This window comes from Ascaphus truei, chromosome 6 (assembly GCF_040206685.1).
Source record: "Ascaphus truei isolate aAscTru1 chromosome 6, aAscTru1.hap1, whole genome shotgun sequence".
Taxonomy (NCBI): domain Eukaryota; kingdom Metazoa; phylum Chordata; class Amphibia; order Anura; family Ascaphidae; genus Ascaphus; species Ascaphus truei.
The window spans coordinates 114,469,413-114,488,685 of record NC_134488.1 but is presented as its reverse complement, the minus strand read 5'-3'; the positions used below and the strand labels follow the sequence as shown (position 1 = coordinate 114,488,685).

At 44.6% G+C, this 19,273-nt stretch overlaps 1 protein-coding gene across 14 annotated transcripts in view; it reads left to right on the top strand.

Moving 5' to 3' along the window:
- The window catches only part of RAP1GAP (RAP1 GTPase activating protein), a 217,740-nt gene that overhangs the window by 178,097 nt on the left and 20,370 nt on the right, over positions 1-19,273 (top strand). For all 14 annotated transcript variants that reach the window (XM_075605863.1, XM_075605862.1, XM_075605866.1 and 11 more), the window contains 8 exons: positions 2,951-3,054; positions 3,387-3,465; positions 4,692-4,745; positions 5,890-5,973; positions 6,066-6,166; positions 13,955-14,084; positions 16,433-16,588; positions 19,094-19,165. In XM_075605863.1, the coding sequence (XP_075461978.1) occupies positions 2,951-3,054; positions 3,387-3,465; positions 4,692-4,745; positions 5,890-5,973; positions 6,066-6,166; positions 13,955-14,084; positions 16,433-16,588; positions 19,094-19,165 (780 nt within the window). The remainder of the gene's footprint in view (positions 1-2,950; positions 3,055-3,386; positions 3,466-4,691; positions 4,746-5,889; positions 5,974-6,065; positions 6,167-13,954; positions 14,085-16,432; positions 16,589-19,093; positions 19,166-19,273) is intronic.

The window sequence follows — 19,273 nt, the reverse complement described above, 5'->3', positions numbered from 1 at the left end:
AATTATGTAAAAGTATGAAAATTAGGAACATTCATTCGTAATTTGCATGAAATCCCGATTTTATTTTATTTTTAATGTTGGTCAGTACGTTTTGGACATGCACAAAATATCATACATTCTCTGTTACCCTGTGCCAATTATTTCCATTTCCCCAGCACCAAAAAAACTCCACTGGGCAGGCATAAACTTTCCTGGCTAATGCTCTCTGTCAAACACATACACCTCATATTGATCTTGAATAATATATTCTAAGCTATAAACAATACATTACTGTGTTACATAGGAAAAAGAATAGCAGCGCTATCCACTAAACTAATAAACTAAATAAACTTGTGAATCGTGTGTAAATATAATATACAGTGATATCAATTACACAATAATAGTTGGTGCCCGGTTTGGGGTATACTTAAGTCCAGCATCCAGAGTCCAAAGAGGGATTTCCACGTCCCTCCAAACAAGATACACGAAGAAAAAAGATTTCCTCCGGCGCGTAGTCGCAAGTAATTGCAGATATATGAAAATACTAAATAATGAAAAGCAGTATTACCGAACAAATTAAATAAAATGTTCAAACACTAAAACTGGTAGAATCACAAAAGAAACTTGTTAATTCACATTCCAACAGCTTTTCAATGTTCAGTTCTAATGGTTGGTTAGTTAAACCACATAGAATGTGCCACCAGCTTAAATTTTAAGTTGAGAAAATACCAAACAATTATAGTTAACGTGGTAGTTGTTTTTCCTATTTCATTATTATTTCTCAATATTTAACTACTGTGTTACCATCAGGTATCTCTAGGTGCTGGAACAGTGCAGTAAGTGTACTATTCCAGCTCACAGAGAGTTAATCCTCACTGAAATGGCTAATGCAGCTGCTGCCTAATTAACCAGCTTGGTCTGAATTAACTGAATGCGGAAGTGTTTTAAAAGACACAGGAAGCTGCCAGACCAGACCGGGAGACTGTTTTCCCCAGAGAAGAGGGGGGGAGATAGAAGTGCTCCCCAGCTGCGGAAGCTGATAAAGAGGACCTACAGAGGAGTTTCTCTGGGCTCAAGGTGGGGTAAGGCCATGCTGAAGCAGTGACGTCTGCTCCAAAGGACTGACAGATAAGCAAAAACACGTTATTGTTGTATACAGAGACTGTGTTACATTGTTGCATATGCCAGGGCACGTTTTTGGCTTGGGAACCAGCTTAGCTGGCCATGCAATTAGTGAGGGCTAAAGCTATGGTGTAGTTAGTTTCCCTAATGGGAATAGGTGTTTATTTTTATTATTTGGTTTTCTTAAAGGGACAGTGCACCCAGAGTTTATTTGTTTGTGGCTAATAAACCACTACAGTTAAGCTTTACACAGTGGCTTAGCGTCTTATTGACCCTGCCGCGAGGCCGTCCTGCCACACTACATACATATTCAAAGTTGGTCAATTGTAGTACCAACTTGATTTTATATTGAGATGTTACCAAACAAATATTATAGTGGTTGACTGCAAACTTGATAGGTTAATGGGGTAAAGGAGATATAGGACAGCTGTCACCTGATTCTTATAGCTCCCAACCCTCCCATGTTCCAAATGGCAGCAGACCAGTTATTGATGTTTCTGCTTGTTACTCAAATGGAACTCAGAGGTATTTTCTTATTGGATCAGGATATTGGCTTAATAAAATAGAGGAGAGAACATCATGGTGCAATACATTTAATAAATTTAACTGGTTAAAACAGTAATGCACTCACAGAACAGCATTGGCGGGTCCGCTTCTTGGATAGCTTCCCAGCTTTCTTGGACAGTCTCTCCCCCCCCCCTTTTTTTCCGGTTCGTCAGCAGCTCCATTCTCAATGGTGAAGATCCGCTGCCTCTCTTGTCTCCCCGCTTGTGCACAGCTTGGGAGAGGTCAGAGGTCAGTGAAGTTTGCAGGCATATGTCTCTATCCTGCTCACAATCGTTCCCACGAGTTGCCGATTCCCGATTGGCCAAGGGGATACAACGCGTCACTCCAGCTACGGTGGTCTGCCAGGCTCAATCCAACGCGTTTCGCTATGGTGCCTCGTCAGGGAAATTCACTGGCCTCTGACCTCTCCCAAGCTGTGCAAAAGCGGTGAGACAAAAGAGGCTGCAAATCTTTGCCATTGAGAACGAAGCTGCTGACGAACCGGAATAAAAGGGGGGGGTGGTGGTGGGAGACAGAGACTGCAAAAGAAAGCTGTGAAGCTATCCAAGAAGCGGACCCGCCAATGCTGTTCTGTGAGTGCATTACTGTTTTAACCAGTTCAATTTATTAAATGTATTGCACCATGATGTTCTCTCCTCTATTTTATTAAGCCAATATCCTGATCCAATAAGAAAATACCTCTGAGTTCCATTTGAGTAACAAGCAGAAACATCAATAACTGGTCTGCTGCCATTTGGAACATGGGAGGATTTGGAGCTATAAGAATCAGGTGAAAGCTGTCCTATATCTCCTTTACCCCATTAACCTATCAAGTTTGAAGTCAACCACTATAATATTTGTTTGGTAACATCTCAATATAAAATCAAGTTGGTACTACCATTGACCAACTTTGAATATGTATGTAGTTAAATATTGAGAAATTATAATGAAATAGGAACAACAACTACCACGTTAACTATAATTGTTTGGTATTTTCTCAGCTTAAAATGTAAGTTGGTGGCACATTCTATGTGGTTTAACTAACCGACCATCAGAGCTGAACATTGAAAAGCTGTTGGAATGTGAATTAACAAGTTTCTTTGGGAATCTACCCGTTTTAGTGTTTGAACAATTTACTAAGTTTATTTGTTCGGTAATACTGCTTTTCATTATTTTGTATTTTCAAGTATCTGCAATTACTTGAGACCACGCGCCAGAGGACATCTTTTTTCTTCGTGTATTACTGTGTTACATTTAATCACATTTAAGGAGGACTCCTGTTGACTGTGTGTTCTTTCTGTAGGAACATTTTAACTATTACTCAGTTGATGCGGCGCTGGGCCACCTTGTCTTCTCCTTAAAGTACGATGTCATCGGGGACCAAGAACACCTCCGGCTGCTCCTACGGTATCCATTGCAACCATGACACACATTGGGCTCCAGTCATCGTAACAACGCCCTTTGTTACCCCCATTTTATACAACATTCTACTGTTAAGCTCTAAATTACCATGCACGGTGGCTGGATACTTGTGTTCCAGCCAATAGTCTGTAGAGTCAGACTCTTTAAAGATAGTGCCCATAGGAATCAGGAACGTCCAAAGATGGATGGCTATATGGCCCTAAAATCAACCTTATCTGATAGAGGCCCAAGTGCTATACAACATGAAAGCTATAAAACAGAGATGATATAGTTGCCTTGTGACCTGCAGCCATCACTGGCTTTTCTTCTTGTTGCAGGACTAAATGTAAAACATATCATGACGTTATCCCGATATCCTGCCTTACGGAGTTCCCAAATGTTGTGCAAATGGCAAAGGTAAGAAGCAGGTTTGTGCTGTCCCTGTGTCTCGCGACCCTTGTAATCCTTTCTGCCATTCTTTGGTTCTTACACTGAACACGTTCCCTTCTATATGCTTTTTTTATGCACATCTGTACCCCTCAACTTTCTCTTTATTCTGTGTCTCTACTGTATCTTTATCTCATAAACTTTTCATTCCCTCTATCTGGCCCCTCTTTAGTATGCTGTGATGCCTTCTTCCCCATATTATGGATGATTTAAGCTCCAGTTGTTTTTATTGACCTGAAATATTCTCGAGCTTCATAACGTATTGAGTAGACCTCCATTCACAATAACGTTTACGATTTAGGATCACAGTAAACCAATGGCATGCAAATGGTTACTACGTTGCTCCATCACCTGCTGGTCTCTGACAGGGAAGGAATGGGACTCGACCAAAAGGAAAAACATTTACATTTTCAAAGAAGCAACACATTTTTGTTTTTGTTTTTATGGGAGTTACATTTTTCTAAGGAAACCAGCTAACAACTTGAAACTGTTCACAAAGTGTTTTGCAGCTAAGTAGGACTATGCCATAAAGTTACACCATTCATAGTGCAGATTCACCACAGTGCGACGACTGTTATCGATCATTTAGATGAGTTCACGTTAAGAATCATTAACCAGGCAACACTGTTTTTTTTTTTTTTAAAAAAAGGTTTGAAGCAGGGGGTCTCCAGAGCTGTACCACGTTGATTTCAGCTCTAGGGATCTCTTGTTTCCTGAGATAAGTACAACCTGTTGGAGTCCCGGCTGGGTTCACAATGTGGCGGTTTAAAAGTCGGACGTCCTGCTGGCCAATAGGAAGCCGTGATGTCATCCCTTGCAGCTTCCTATTGGCGCATGTGAAGCTGGAGTTTTAAACAGCACAGAGATACCGGCAGCACCTGAGAAGGTACGTATCTCGGGAAGCGGAGGGTCCCCGCAGCTGAAGGCAATGCGATTCAGGTCCGGAGACCGGCTGCTTCAAACTTGTTATTTTTTTTTATAAAGGCATAGTGTTGCCTGGAGTGCTGATTTAAATGGTAGCTCATACACTGATGGGATAATTATTACTTTACAATATTAGACCAGAACCCCAAACACCTTGCTCATGTGTGCCCTTGAACCTTGCAAGCTGTCCGTTTGTCATGTGTCTGCTGCTTTGCTCTCAATGGGCCTCTATTGATAGAAGAGCCCTGCGCTAAGTGGTTTGTGTTTTTCAGCTGGTGTGTGAGGATGTCAATGTGGACCGGTTTCATCCTGTTTTGTACCCAAAGGTGAGGCAAAAAGAATCCAGTCTATAATGCAAAAACCTTCAACTAAAAGCCCTCTTCCTACAGCATTGAATAAATGATTGAATTGTATTCTATTATCTTGGTATAATATAATTTTTTATTCTTTTGCGGTTTTGGTGTTAGAATTATTTTGTTGATGTGTAGTTGAGGCTTTTTAGTTCTATAATTGTGATGTTTAGGTGCTTGTTTATTTCTTTAATTGTTGTGTATTGTTGTGCTTGATTGTTTTAATAGGTTGGCCATTGACTGTTATAATGGCTTATCATGCCCATATTATTATGGGTAGGATGTACCACTGTGTCAATCAATGGGTAGAGAGTGGGTATAGTGGCCCTTGGGTGGGTGGTTAGGCCTCCTGGGTGGGTAGCGGGGGAGGGTGGGTTAATTACTATAGCGGTTATTATCGTTAAGGTGATTAAGGGGTTAGGGGCCATTAGATTAGATTTTTTTCATGTACTCTTGCTCCCAACGGAGGAAATGGACCTGGAGTATGCTGACGAGGACACCCTTCATGATGGCAGGGATAAGTAGAAAGTTTTATTTACTTTATTTATGCTGGCTGGCTAATGTTTGCTTTTAGAATGGGCAAATGAGCTATTATCCATATGTGGATAATAGTAATCTTGCCCATTACTGTACTGTATGTGTTTGGGGGGGGGGGGTTGTTGGGGGTAGAGGAGGTGGGTAGTAGGGTTGCTGTGTTTATTTTTGTTTCTTGGGGGTAGAAGGATTGGGTGAAGGGGGTAGTAGCCACAAGGGTGGGTGTTTAGGCCTACCGGAGGGGGGTAGCGGGACTGGTTAACCCCTTCATTACTATAGCGGTTCCCACCGCTATGGTAGTGAAGGGGTTAACTCCTCCCGCAAACATCCAGGCAGGCCTAACCACCCACCCTGGGACTATTACCCCCCTTATCCACCCCCTCTGCCCCAAGAAAAAGGCTATTGAGGTTTAACCCCTTCATTGCCTATGTTAATGTTCAATAAAATTCTGGCGATGTCATGCTGTGTCTTTTTGTAACTCTATTACCTGTGAACACTGACATGCTGGCAATAGTTAGCTGGGTTTATAGAAGACACCTGTGCCCTGCGTTCCCTTTTCCTCACAAATGTGGGTTTTCCTCTACAGGCGTCTCGTCTGATCGTTACTTTTGATGAACACGTCATCAGCAATAACTTTAAGTTTGGCGTCATTTATCACAAGATTGGGCAGGTGAGCGTCTCAGAATGTAATGAACGGTGGGGGGGGGGGGGGGGGGGTCCCTGCGCGTGGACTCCTGTCATACAATTTGTCCTTTGCTGCAGACGGCAGAGGAAGAGTTGTTTAGCACAACGGACGAGAGTCCGGCCTTTGTTGAGTTCCTGGAGCTCCTGGGAGAAAAGGTTCAGCTGCTGGACTTCAAGGGGTGAGTGGGGGCTTCAGTTTTGGAAAGATGTAACAGATTCCTGTGTGTAACAAAAATGTACTGAGTATCTATCTAAAGACAGGCAGTATACATGAAGTATTCAGTTACAGAAAGGTTTATCAGATCCTGATGTGTGTGTTAAAGTATTGAATACCTGTCTACAGGCATTATTATTATTATCGTTTATTTGTAAAGCGCCAACATATTCCGCAGCGCAGTACAATGGGGGTACAGAGTTATTTATATTACAAAAACATAAACAGTTACATACCAGTGAAGACAAACATGCACAAACAGATACAAAGAGGTAATGAGGGACCTGCTGGGAGAGATTACAATCTAGAGGGGATGAGGGACAATGTTGAAACAAGAAGGTAAGGTGGCCGCTCATTGTGGGGTAAGGTGGCCGCTCATTGTGGGGTAGGGTTGCTACTCATTGTGGGGTAAGGTGGCCGCTCATTGTGGGGTAAGGTGGCCGCTCATTGTGGGGTAAGGTGGCCGCTCATTGTGGGGTAGGGTTGCTACTCATTGTGGGGTAAGGTGGCCGCTCATTGTGGGGTAAGGTGGCCGCTCATTGTGGGGTAAGGTGGCCGCTCATTGCGGGGTAAGGTGGCCGCTCATTGCGGGGTAAGGTGGCCGCTCATTGTGGGGTAAGGTGGCCGCTCATTGTGGGGTAAGGTAGCTGCTCATTGTGGGGTAAGGTGGCCGCTCATTGTGGGGTAAGGTGGCCCCTCATTGTGGGGTAGGGTTGCCACTCATTGTGGGGTAAGGTGGCCGCTCATTGTGGGGTAAGGTGGCCGCTCATTGTGGGGTAAGGTGGCCCCTCATTGTGGGGTAGGGTTGCCACTCATTGTGGGGTAAGGTGGCCGCTCATTGTGGGGTAAGGTGGCAGCTCATTGTGGGGTAAGGTGGCCGCTCATTGTGGGGTAGGGTTGCCACTCATTGTGGGGTAAGGTGGCCGCTCATTGTGGGGTAAGGTGGCCGCTCATTGTGGGGTAAGGTGGCCCCTCATTGTGGGGTAGGGTGGCCGCTCATTGTGGGGTAGGGTTTGGACCAGGTTGGAATGTGGCTTAGTTTGACAGCTGAATCCATTAAGGTTTTTTGGGGGTGGGTGTTACATTGGGTGAAGATTGGTCCAGCCACACAGCTGTCCCTATGGGGTCGGAGAGGGGGGGGGAGTTGGATGATAGGCATGTCCACTCTCACTCATGTTTGGTGGGTATCACCGATTTGGAGTCAGTATCACTAATGTTTAGCATCAGTGTCTCAAAGACTTCCATGAAATCTCACTGATAGAAGTGTGTATGTACACCTACATACACCTACATACACACATATATATTGTGACAGAAACCAGGGGATGGTAATAAATTCCGTATATAGGGCTCCCAGGATACTAGACAGTTTCTATCCTGTTTGGCCTGGGAGTGCAGCCTTATAATACATACACTCCATCCCACAGTTTGGCAAGCGCTGGAACTGAGGGATGAGAGATCCAGACCAGAGTTTGTCTGCTGCCTGATTTCTGTCACCTGTCATGCTAATTAGGAATCAGGTATGAAAGACTGATTTCCTGTTTGCTCTGGTCTCCCCACAAGAGCCAGGAGGCTGGAAGGCTGCTGAACTACAGAGGGGAGAAGCCTCTTCCCCAAACAGGTTCAATCTTTCTGTTCATTTGTGTAAGACTGCAAAAGTACCGTGTTTTGATGTTGGAAGTGGAAAAGCCACTTCCAACCCTGAGTCAGGGATATCTAAGTTAAGTTATCGCTCAGGTGAGCAGCTTTTGTTTTGATCTGTTTTCTGTTGTATGCACTGTGGCAGTCTCAGTGCCTGGGACTGAATAAACCAGGCATAGCCTGTTTAAAGGAACAGTACGTGACGCCTCATCATTTAACCTACCCTAAAAGACCGTGTTCTAAACAGTCCCGGACAAACGACGGAGCCCCGGAGTAAGCCGTTTGTCACATATGGTGGAGAATGCGGGCAGAGCAGTAGGGGGTCTGCGGGTTGAAGAACTTTGAAAAAAAAAAAAAAAAAAGTTTTTTCCATCCTCTGCAAACAAGATGGAAGACGTGGTGGGTGCGCTGGTACGCAATGTCGCTGCCCAGAAAGACGCGAATGAAACCCAGCAACAGCTGTTAATAGCCCAGCAAGAAACTAATGCAAACCAGCAGCAGACGAATGCAGCCCAGCAACAGCTGCTAATAGCCCAGCAAGAGATTAATGCCAACCAGCAACAGGCGAATGCCAACCAGCAACAGGCGAATGCAAACCAGCAACAGACGAATGAAGCCCTGCAAAACGCGAATGTAAACCAGCAAGAGACAAACCGCTTGCTGAGAGAGGAGCAACAGCGGTTCGCTCAGGGCTTACAGCAGGAACTCGAGATCCTGAGGCGGACTATCAGTAACCTTCCACTGGCAGCGGCAGCCCCAGTACCGAAAATGACCAGGGCAAGCCACTACCATCAGAAGATGGGACCCTCGGATGATGTGGAAGCCTATCTTCTCACGTTTGAACGCACGGCACAGAGAGAGGGATGGCCAGAAGCTGAGTGGGCTGGTCTAATCGCACCCTTCCTAAGCGGCGAACCCCAGAAGGCTTACTTTGATCTAGAGCCAGCCGAAGCTAACGTCTATGCAAAATTGAAGTTCGAGATCCTCGCCCGCCTCGGCGTAACCACGGCTGTTCGCGCCCAAAGGTTTCACGCATGGTCCTTCACGATGGATAAAGCCACCCGAAGCCAGATGTATGACCTCATCCACCTCGCCCGGAAGTGGCTACAACCCGAGATCAACTCAGCAAGCCACATCGTGGAACGGTTGGTCATGGACCAGTTCTTGAGGAAACTTCCCTCTGCCTTACGCCGTTGGGTCAGTCGGAGTGACCCCCACAATGCGGATGAGCTTGTGGCCCTCGTAGAAAGGTACAATGCAGCAGAAGAGCACCCGCAACCCACAGTCGTGGAGCAACCCCACTACCCGAGGTTCCAGGACTCTTCCAGAGACGGTAAAAGGGTACCGGGGTTAAGGGGCGCTGAAGAGCGGCGACCACCTTCACGCAGCACCAGCAACAGTGGTTCGCACACTAAGGGCAATAGCCAACATGGGGAGCCGGGAAAAGGCTCTAAGTGGGACACAGACTATGTACCTAAATGTGTAAATTGTCATGAGAGGGGCCACACAGCAAAAATCTGCCCACTAAATGATGAGCCCATGCAATGCAACAGCGTGGAACCTTATTCGCTGTTGTCCCAATGTATGGGCCCTAGCCCAGAGGACCCCTTGAATAACCATCTGTGGGCATTTGTAAAGGTTAATGGTAAGAGGGTTCGGGCACTTCTTGACTCTGGGAGCATGGTCACACTAGTGTCCGAATACCTCTTGCCCATTAAGAAGAAACAGGGAAACAGTTCACAAAGAGTGGCAATTTGTTGTATACATGGGGATAATCATGAATATTCCACTGTTGATGTTTTTTTTGAAACAGAGTTTGGTTCTTTAGATTTCAAGGTGGGTATTGTACCCAAACTGGCACATGATGTGTTAATAGGGACCGACTTTCCCCATTTTCTAAAAATGTGGTCCCCCGCTCAGAATAGCGCCCAGAGTTCAATAGCGGACCATAACGAAGTATTAGAAGAAACAAATCCTTTCCCTTTTTCAGAAATGGAGGTTGACGAGGGCCCAAATAAGAAGGGGGAAAAGGAGGAGTGCTGTAAAATTCCCTTCCCCATCACTACTTTGGTAGGGAATACCCCAAATCAAGATGTTGAGCAGACACTTACCACCCCAGAACCGGATAAGACCCTCGCTGACCTAGAGGTCAGTCCTGGGAGTTTTAAGAAGGCCCAGTGGGAGGACCCCACATTAGCGGTAGCAAGGGGAAATATACGGGACCAGAATAGTACTCCTGGCCAACCAGATAGGTCACTTGCTTACCCCTACTTCGAGGTAGAGAACGACCTAGTATATCGGGTTGATAAAAGGAAATCAGTTACAACTAAACAATTGTTGGTACCACGGACATTCCGTAACGTAGTATTACACCTCGCACATAGTCATCCATTGGGGGGACACCTAGGGGTGGAAAAGACAAAAGAAAAGGTTCTCCGAAGCTTCTATTGGCCTGGGGTTCTGGCAGAAATTACGAATTATTGTTCCTCATGCCCAGAATGTCAGATCACCGCCCCGTTCAAGGCGTACCGCAGCCCATTGGTACCCCTTCCCATAATAGAGGTACCATTTGACCGGATTGCTATGGATCTAGTAGGACCCCTAATAAAGTCTGCTAGGGGACATCAGCATATATTGGTAATATTAGATTATGCCACCCGATATCCGGAGGCAGTTCCCCTACGTAGCACCTCAGCTAAAAACATAGCAAAAGAGTTAGTAGTTCTGTTTTCCCGGGTCGGGATTCCTAAAGAGATTCTATCTGACCAGGGAACACCATTTATGTCCCAAGTAACGAAAGAGCTATGTAAACTCCTAAAAATCAAACATCTCAGAACCTCAGTCTATCATCCACAAACAGATGGTTTAGTGGAAAGGTTCAATAAAACCTTAAAGAGCATGTTACGGCGGGCGGTTGATAAAGATGGGAAAAACTGGGATTGTTTGTTACCGTACCTGTTATTTGCCATTAGGGAAGTTCCCCAATCATCCACTGGCTTCTCCCCGTTTGAACTATTGTATGGCCGACACCCAAGGGGCTTACTGGATATAGCCAAAGAGACTTGGGAACACGAGGTTACCCCTTACAGAAGTGTAATAGAGCATGTTGCCCAGATGCAGGACCGCATTGCTGCAGTCCTACCCATAGTGAGGGAACACATGGAGAAAGCTTAAGAAGCACAGAGGAATACATATAATAAGGGTGCTAGGGTCAGAATTTTTTCTCCAGGTGATAGGGTACTAGTTCTGGTACCCACCGTGGAGAGTAAATTCCTTGCTAAATGGCATGGGCCATATGAGGTCTTGGAAAGAGTGGGAGAAGTAAATTATAAGGTAAGACAGCCAGGTAGGAGGAAACCTGAGCAAATTTACCATATAAACCTACTCAAGCCCTGGAAAGATAGAGAAGTCTTGTTAACCCTAGTACCCCCAGGTCCGTCAGAGAATCAAGAAACTGACCCAGAGGTTAGCATAGCTGAAACCCTGTCTGTTCATCAGAAACGAGAGGTTCAGAATTTAGTGAAAAGAAACAAAGAAATCTTCTCTATACGGCCAGGTAGAACTAGCGTAATTGAACATGACCTAGTCTCTGAACCGGGGGTCCGAGTTAACCTTAAACCGTACCGCATCCCAGAGGCCAAAAGAAAGGCTATAAGTTTAGAGGTTAAAAAAATGCTAAAACTAGGTGTAATTGAGGAATCCCAAAGTGGGTGGAACAGCCCTATAGTCTTAGTCCCAAAGCCAGATGGTACAACAAGGTTTTGTAATGACTACCGGAAACTAAACGCGGTGTCAAAATTTGATACTTATCCTATGCCCAGGGTAGATGAACTTGTAGAGAGACTGGGCAAAGCCCGATATCTCACAACCCTAGACCTAACAAAAGGGTACTGGCAGGTTCCCCTCACAGAAAGGGCAAAAGAAAAGACAGCCTTCTCAACCCCAGACGGCCTCTTTCAGTATAAGGTGTTGCCTTTTGGCTTACATGGAGCTCCCGCCACATTCCAAAGAATGATGGATAAAATTTTAAAACCACATGCTCGGTATGCTGCCGCCTACCTGGATGATGTGGTAATCCATAGTGAAGATTGGCAATCCCACCTTCCAAAGGTCCAAGCTGTGCTTGACGCAGTCCGGTCTGCTGGACTAACTGCTAACCCCGCTAAATGCACTATTGGTCTGGAGGAGGCCAAGTATCTGGGATATTCTATTGGCAGAGGTTTACTCAAACCCCAAACACTCAAAGTGGAGGCGATACAAAATTGGCCAAGGCCAGTTACAAAAAAACAAGTAAGGACCTTTTTGGGGTTAATTGGGTACTATAGAAGGTTTATTCCCAATTTTGCAACTAAGGCAACCCCACTAACTGACCTCACAAAAGCAAGAGGACCGCTAATGGTAAAGTGGTCCCCCGAAACCGAACAGGCCTTTAGAAGCCTGAAAGAAGCTCTCTGTGACCAACCAGTGTTGGTCACACCTGACTTCTCCAAAGAGTTCGTAGTCCAAACCGACGCATCTGAGGTAGGGCTGGGGGCGGTACTCTCCCAGGAGTCTCAAGGTGAGGAGCACCCCATCCTTTATTTAAGTAGGAAACTAAATCCCCAGGAGAAAAATTACTCCATAGTAGAGAAAGAGTGTCTCGCAATAAAGTGGGCTGTAGAGACGCTCAAATACTACCTCTTGGGGAGAAAATTCCGGTTGGTCACAGATCATGCACCCCTTACCTGGATGTGTCAAAACAGGGAAAAGAATGCTAGAGTGACCAGGTGGTTCCTAAGCCTACAACCCTTTAAATTTTCTGTGGAACACAGGTCAGGGCACAAACATGGCAATGCTGACGGGTTGTCAAGGATGCACTCCCTAATATCCATGGTCGCTCATCCCTCGAGGTCTGAGCTGGGGGGGAGGATATGTGACAGAAACCAGGGGATGGTAATAAATTCCGTATATAGGGCTCCCAGGATACTAGACAGTTTCTATCCTGTTTGGCCTGGGAGTGCAGCCTTATAATACATACACTCCATCCCACAGTTTGGCAAGCGCTGGAACTGAGGGATGAGAGATCCAGACCAGAGTTTGTCTGCTGCCTGATTTCTGTCACCTGTCATGCTAATTAGGAATCAGGTATGAAAGACTGATTTCCTGTTTGCTCTGGTCTCCCCACAAGAGCCAGGAGGCTGGAAGGCTGCTGAACTACAGAGGGGAGAAGCCTCTTCCCCAAACAGGTTCAATCTTTCTGTTCATTTGTGTAAGACTGCAAAAGTACCGTGTTTTGATGTTGGAAGTGGAAAAGCCACTTCCAACCCTGAGTCAGGGATATCTAAGTTAAGTTATCGCTCAGGTGAGCAGCTTTTGTTTTGATCTGTTTTCTGTTGTATGCACTGTGGCAGTCTCAGTGCCTGGGACTGAATAAACCAGGCATAGCCTGTTTAAAGGAACAGTACGTGACGCCTCATCATTTAACCTACCCTAAAAGACCGTGTTCTAAACAGTCCCGGACAAACGACGGAGCCCCGGAGTAAGCCGTTTGTCACAATATGTATATATACACCAACACACCACACACACACACACATATATATACAAGCACTGCTCTGCACACATGACGGAGTACCTACACGCTTCTCCACCTAGCAGTTTTAGTGATGAAATGTTTCCTCATCCTATTCCTTTCCTCACTGAGGCTCTGTGAAACAGACAAAATAAGGGAATAATGTAGCTAGCAGCCTGTGGAGATCAAAACGCTCCACTTTGAATGTTTTCTTTGCATGTATGTCTGCCTCTGAGCGGGGATTTTTGTTGGGGCTAATTTCCCTCCACATACTGCCAAATTAAACAGCTGCATGATGCCAATGAACCCTTCACTATTAGAAAACGTATAGTGTTATTGTATAGTGTGCATTGTGTTTTAATATCTAGCAATGTAATCCACTGGGTTATATCTGTTCTCTAAATGAAATTGGGCAAGCAGAGTGTCCTGTAATGATATGGGACATATAGATTAGGGACAGTATCAGCCATTGTAGCGGGTTCTTCTCTCATCCCAATAGTTCAGCGCTTTTCTGCAGAGTTTGTGCACAGTAGTAAAACACAAACATTTGTGACATTACAGATTCCGGGGTGGCTTGGATGTAACACATGGACAGACAGGGACAGAATCCGTCTACTACAACTTCCGGAGCAAAGAAATTATGTTTCATGTTTCAACAAAGTTACCCTACACAGAGGGAGATGCACAGCAGGTACAGTATGGGGGAGATGTACAGTTGGTACAGTATGGGGGAGATGCACAGTAGGTACAGTATGGGAGTACAGTATGGGGGAGAAGCACTGTAGTTACTGTAAGGGGGAGATGCACAGTAGGTACAGTATGGAAGTACAGTATGGGGGAGAAGCACTGTAGTTACTGTAAGGGGGAGATGCACAGTAGGTACAGTATGGGAGTACAGTATGGGGGAGAAGCACTGTAGTTACTGTAAGGGGGAGATGCACAGTAGGTACTGTATGGAAGTACAGTATGGGGGAGAAGCACTGTAGTTACTGTATGGGGGAGATGCACAGTAGGTACAGTATGGAAGTACAGTATGGGGGAGAAGCACTGTAGTTACTGTAAGGGGGAGATGCACAGTAGGTACAGTATGGGAGTACAGTATGGGGGAGAAGCACTGTAGTTACTGTAAGGGGGAGATGCACAGTAGGTACAGTATGGAAGTACAGTATGGGGGAGAAGCACTGTAGTTACTGTAAGGGGGAGATGCACAGTAGGTACAGTATGGAAGTACAGTATGGGGGAGAAGCACTGTAGTTACTGTAAGGGGGAGATGCACAGTAGGTACAGTATGGGAGTACAGTATGGGGGAGAAGCACTGTAGTTACTGTAAGGGGGAGATGCACAGTAGGTACAGTATGGAAGTACAGTATGGGGGAGAAGCACTGTAGTTACTGTATGGGGGAGATGCACAGTAGGTACAGTAGGGGGGGGGAAAGCACAGTAGGGGGGGGGGAGAAGCACAGTAGGTTCTGTATGGGGGAGATGGTTGCCAAAATATAGTGATCCTGTGTTCTAGCATATTTATTCTGATAATTGAGAGGTCCCTATCCCAGCATCAGAGTGTGTGTTGTAGTTGTACAGTATTAGTTGTATTGGGTAATATAGAGGACTGTATGTTAATAGTATAGAATACAATCCAACAACCTGCAGTGTATTCACTTATTACAATAAGATATCAAGGAGAGCTATGTTACAAATCCACCAACTGACTGACGTTGATGGTGTGATAGTGATCCGGACCTGGTTTTATATTATAGAGTGACCGCTTATAACAAAGACCGGCCCGGGTCTCTATTAAAGCAGGTGGCCGGGAGTTGGGTGATAAACGTGACTCCCTCACGGATAAAAGATATCTTGCACTTTGCATGTTATTTAACAGATTACCTGGGTCAGCACTTTGTGAGCGTATATAGGCTCATTTTGTTTTAATGTAATTCTATGGACCATTCACATACCTCGCTGAGAAAAATCCAGCAACAAAAGTGTAAACATTTCGTTTGGCTATTGCAGTGGTGGTCAACTCCAGTCCTTGCGGGACACCACCAGGTCAAGTTTTCAGGATATCCCTGCTTCAGCACAGGTGCTGCAATCTTTGGGCCTATTCTTGTAGCTTCGATAACTTTGCTGCCATCTCAAACGGTTTGGCATGACCCCCCGAACGGTTTGTCATTTGTGTTATCACAGTATTCAGAAAGAATCTGAAAGCATTACCGCAAGTCACAAACCGTGAGGTAGGAAAATGGCAATACCGTACGGGACTGCAGCGATGGTATCTCAGCCTCTCCCAAAGTACCCCCCCCCCCCACCCCGCCGCCCCCCAGTGCAATCTGGCCGCAGTCTGTAAGAGCTGCATAGAGAGAGCTGTACAGAGAGAGCCGCCTCTCCCTGCAGAGCTCTCACAGGCTATCGCACTGCTTTTATTTACATTTTAATAACCGTGTACTGTAGCAGGGGGTCTACGGAGCTGGACCGCACTGATTTCAGCCTCGGACACTCCCTGCTTCCTGAGGTACAGGTCCCGTTATGGGGTGCCGGTATCTCCTGTGTGTTTAAATGTCCCGGTCACGTGACACAGGCGATTTAAACATATAAAGCTATTTTTCAGCTCCCGCTCGGTGTGTTTGAGCAGGAGCGCTACCGCTCGGGGAGATGCACGTCCCGAACGAGTTTGGCAGCTCATCAGAGCTTTCTGAATAGCAACCTTGCCAAATCGTTCAGGAACTGCTCAAAATCCACAATGAGTTAGATATCAAAGTTTATAGAATAGGCCCCCTTGACTGAGCTATTGATTGAACCACCTGTGCTGAAGCAGGGATATCCTGAAATACCTGACCTGTTGGTGGCAATTGAGGATTGGACTTGGCTACCGTCTCCTATTCTGGATGACTGTTTAATATCCAACATGTCGAATTTATAGCTGTGATATTGGCACGGACTGGATTCTTCAGTAGCCAAACATATGGCTCAGGCTTCACACTCCCTTTCATGAGTAATGGGTAAATGCAGAGAAGTTACAGCTCTCCCTCTCTCCGTGTTCAGTTGCAGAGGAAGCGGCACATAGGGAATGACATTGTAGCCATAGTGTTCCAGGACGAGAACACACCCTTTGTGCCAGACATGATTGCATCCAACTTCCTGCATGCGTACATCGTGGTGCAAGTGGATAACCCAGGGACTGAAAGCACTGTGTATAAGGTAATTGTACTACAGAATACTATTGGGCCGATTAGTCCCGGTGAAAGCTGAGCCCGGTGCCAGTTCCAAATATGTCAGACTGGGGTTTTCTTGCTTAGGGAGAGTTTAAACATGTTGAAAAACCCCATGAACATTCTCCTCATCTAGAAATAAATCAAGATCATTTTTTTTTATTTTTTAGAAAATGTCTACAATTAAACAATGAAACAATATAAATATGATTGGGTATTAACTTGTATTTGGTAGCACAAACTTTCAATACACCATCGGTTTCTTTCACTTTGTTTAAAAAGTTTGATTGAAAATTGTTATTAAATGTTATTTTGTTGTGTTATAAATGACATATGAGATAAACAGACGTTAGATTATTTTTTGAAAGTAAGTCGTTTTGTAGCGATAAAAGATGTTGGTAGATTGTATAGGTACGATTTGGTTCGGTGGAAGCTAAACATCGGGAAAAGGTTCCACGTAATTAAAATATCGAAAAACACAGAACAACATGTATGACACTGTGATGTCTCTTAGGTACAATGTGTCCCGCCTCTAATTTCAGTTTCTGATCAGTAATGGCTATAGCAGTTCATGTAATGTACCCTTGTGTGCATTCATCTGCTTGGATTGTGGCTGCTGTTTCCACCTCTGGAAGTAATGGTTTTGCTGTTGAGTAACTGAATACATATAATAACATTGTGTGCTAAATAGTTTGCTTTTCTTTCCATGAAAAAAAAATCTTTTTTTGAGACATTGAGCCTTTAAAAACCTTGCTGGTAATGGGCTATCTTCAGTTATTTTCAATGGTTTAAACATCTTTCAAATCCAGCATTGTGTCGCAATTCACACAAGCACCTAAAGAGGCAATCCAAGTGGCACTTAAAAAAAAGAAATATATATATATAGTATACAGAAAAAGATGGCACTCGCATAGGTATTGATGGTAGGTGCTTGTCCCATAAAAATGGATAAGTAACAGAGGGCCTCATGCAGAGAGCATAGAATTTTAAAATTGGCGAATTTCATAAAAAGTAGCTTTTTTGGAGAGTTTTATTCTCCATATGCAGAAAAGTGCGAATTCTGCTATGTTTAACATGGATGCGTGTGGCGAGTTTAAATGGGAAAGATGCGCGCTTCAGAAACATGTAAAAATAAATTCGCGCCTTTTTTTTCCCCTTTACTATAGGCGGCGAGCGCCATCTTGCCATCTTTTCCTGGCGCGGCAAAAATGCGAAAATCGCGCCATTTTCTTGGCGCGAACAGCCGCTACATGCCGTTCGCACCTCTCTGCATTCGGAGAGTTTTAAAAATGGCGAGATGGAGGTTCTCGCCAGCCGAAAGGCGAGTTTTAGACATAGGAAAAAAAAATTGCCGCGTTTTTCGTAACTCGCCATTTTCTGCCGTTTTCTGCGCGAAATTGAACAAAAAATGTCGAGTTTTGAAATAACGATGCTCTCTGCATGAGGCCCAGAATTCCTTACCAGGCAGACCAGGAGATGCAAGAACACGCAGCAAGAAAGGAGTCTTCCTGGTCTGCCTGGTAAGGAATTCTGTTACATATATATATACATTTTTTGTTGGTTTTAATATATGTAGCATTTGATTACCTTTATTCAAAACTGATTACCTAAACTGCCAATCGATTAGTTCCGTAATCGATCAGCAAAAGATCATGCTTGTCAGGGTTCACTAAATGGCAGTTTCAATCAATCCTTCAGTCAGTGTAACTCAGCAGCTACAATGTATTCTTATATTACTAAGGTAACATTATCTATTGTTACAGTTCGCAGCTCAAACTGCTATGGATATTGGCAACAGGAAAGAGTGACAAATATCTTTGCACTTCTGGGGAGCTGTGCTAAAGTCTGCTATAGAAATCAAAGAGTGCATAGTATATTATAACTCATTAAGAGTTCGATTTTAAACAAATTTAGTAAGTTATCTATACTACAGAAGTGATTTATTGAAGAGAAAAAAAAACCACACGTTGGATATTGCTTGGATTGCTCCTTTAAGGGGTTAAATTACTTAATAATAATTTAATTGTTTTGTAATGCCAGAGAGGGCGTGCTGTGTTAAGTAATTTTCAACCCAACCAGCCCTTAATGAGTTAAATACCGAGAGTGCTAAGCAAGCAGCTGACAATCAGCAAAGCTGTCACTTAAAGGGAATCAATGTGACTTTGATGAGTGCAGCGTCATTGATAGTAATAATACAGCCAATGCTTGGCATAGCGGCCCTTCTACATACAGTACCAGGCAATGTGTGTTAATGAAAACATTTAAACAGAGAAGGAAAACAGCAATTGGAATACATATATTCCAGATATATTTAATTAATACTGTATATACATATTTATTGTGGATAATTATAAGAACAGTCACATGTCAAACACATTATACACACTGCACATCTGCTCTTCCTTTAGTGAATGCTATTAAATGATGTATTATCCATTTCACGGCGTTCCTATCTGTCAGTGGCAGGGCTGATTGTGAGGTCTGACATTTTCAGGTCTCCGTCACTGCCCGAGATGATGTGCCTTTTTTCGGTCCTTCACTCCCAGACCCAGCAGTTTTCCGCAAGGTAAGGAGTGGGGTAGTGTCAAACCTTTGCAAGCGGCTAATCTGGGGAAGTTCGGACACGCGCTGCAAAGTCGTCATCCTCACGATCTCGCGGCCCCCGCCCTCCTCC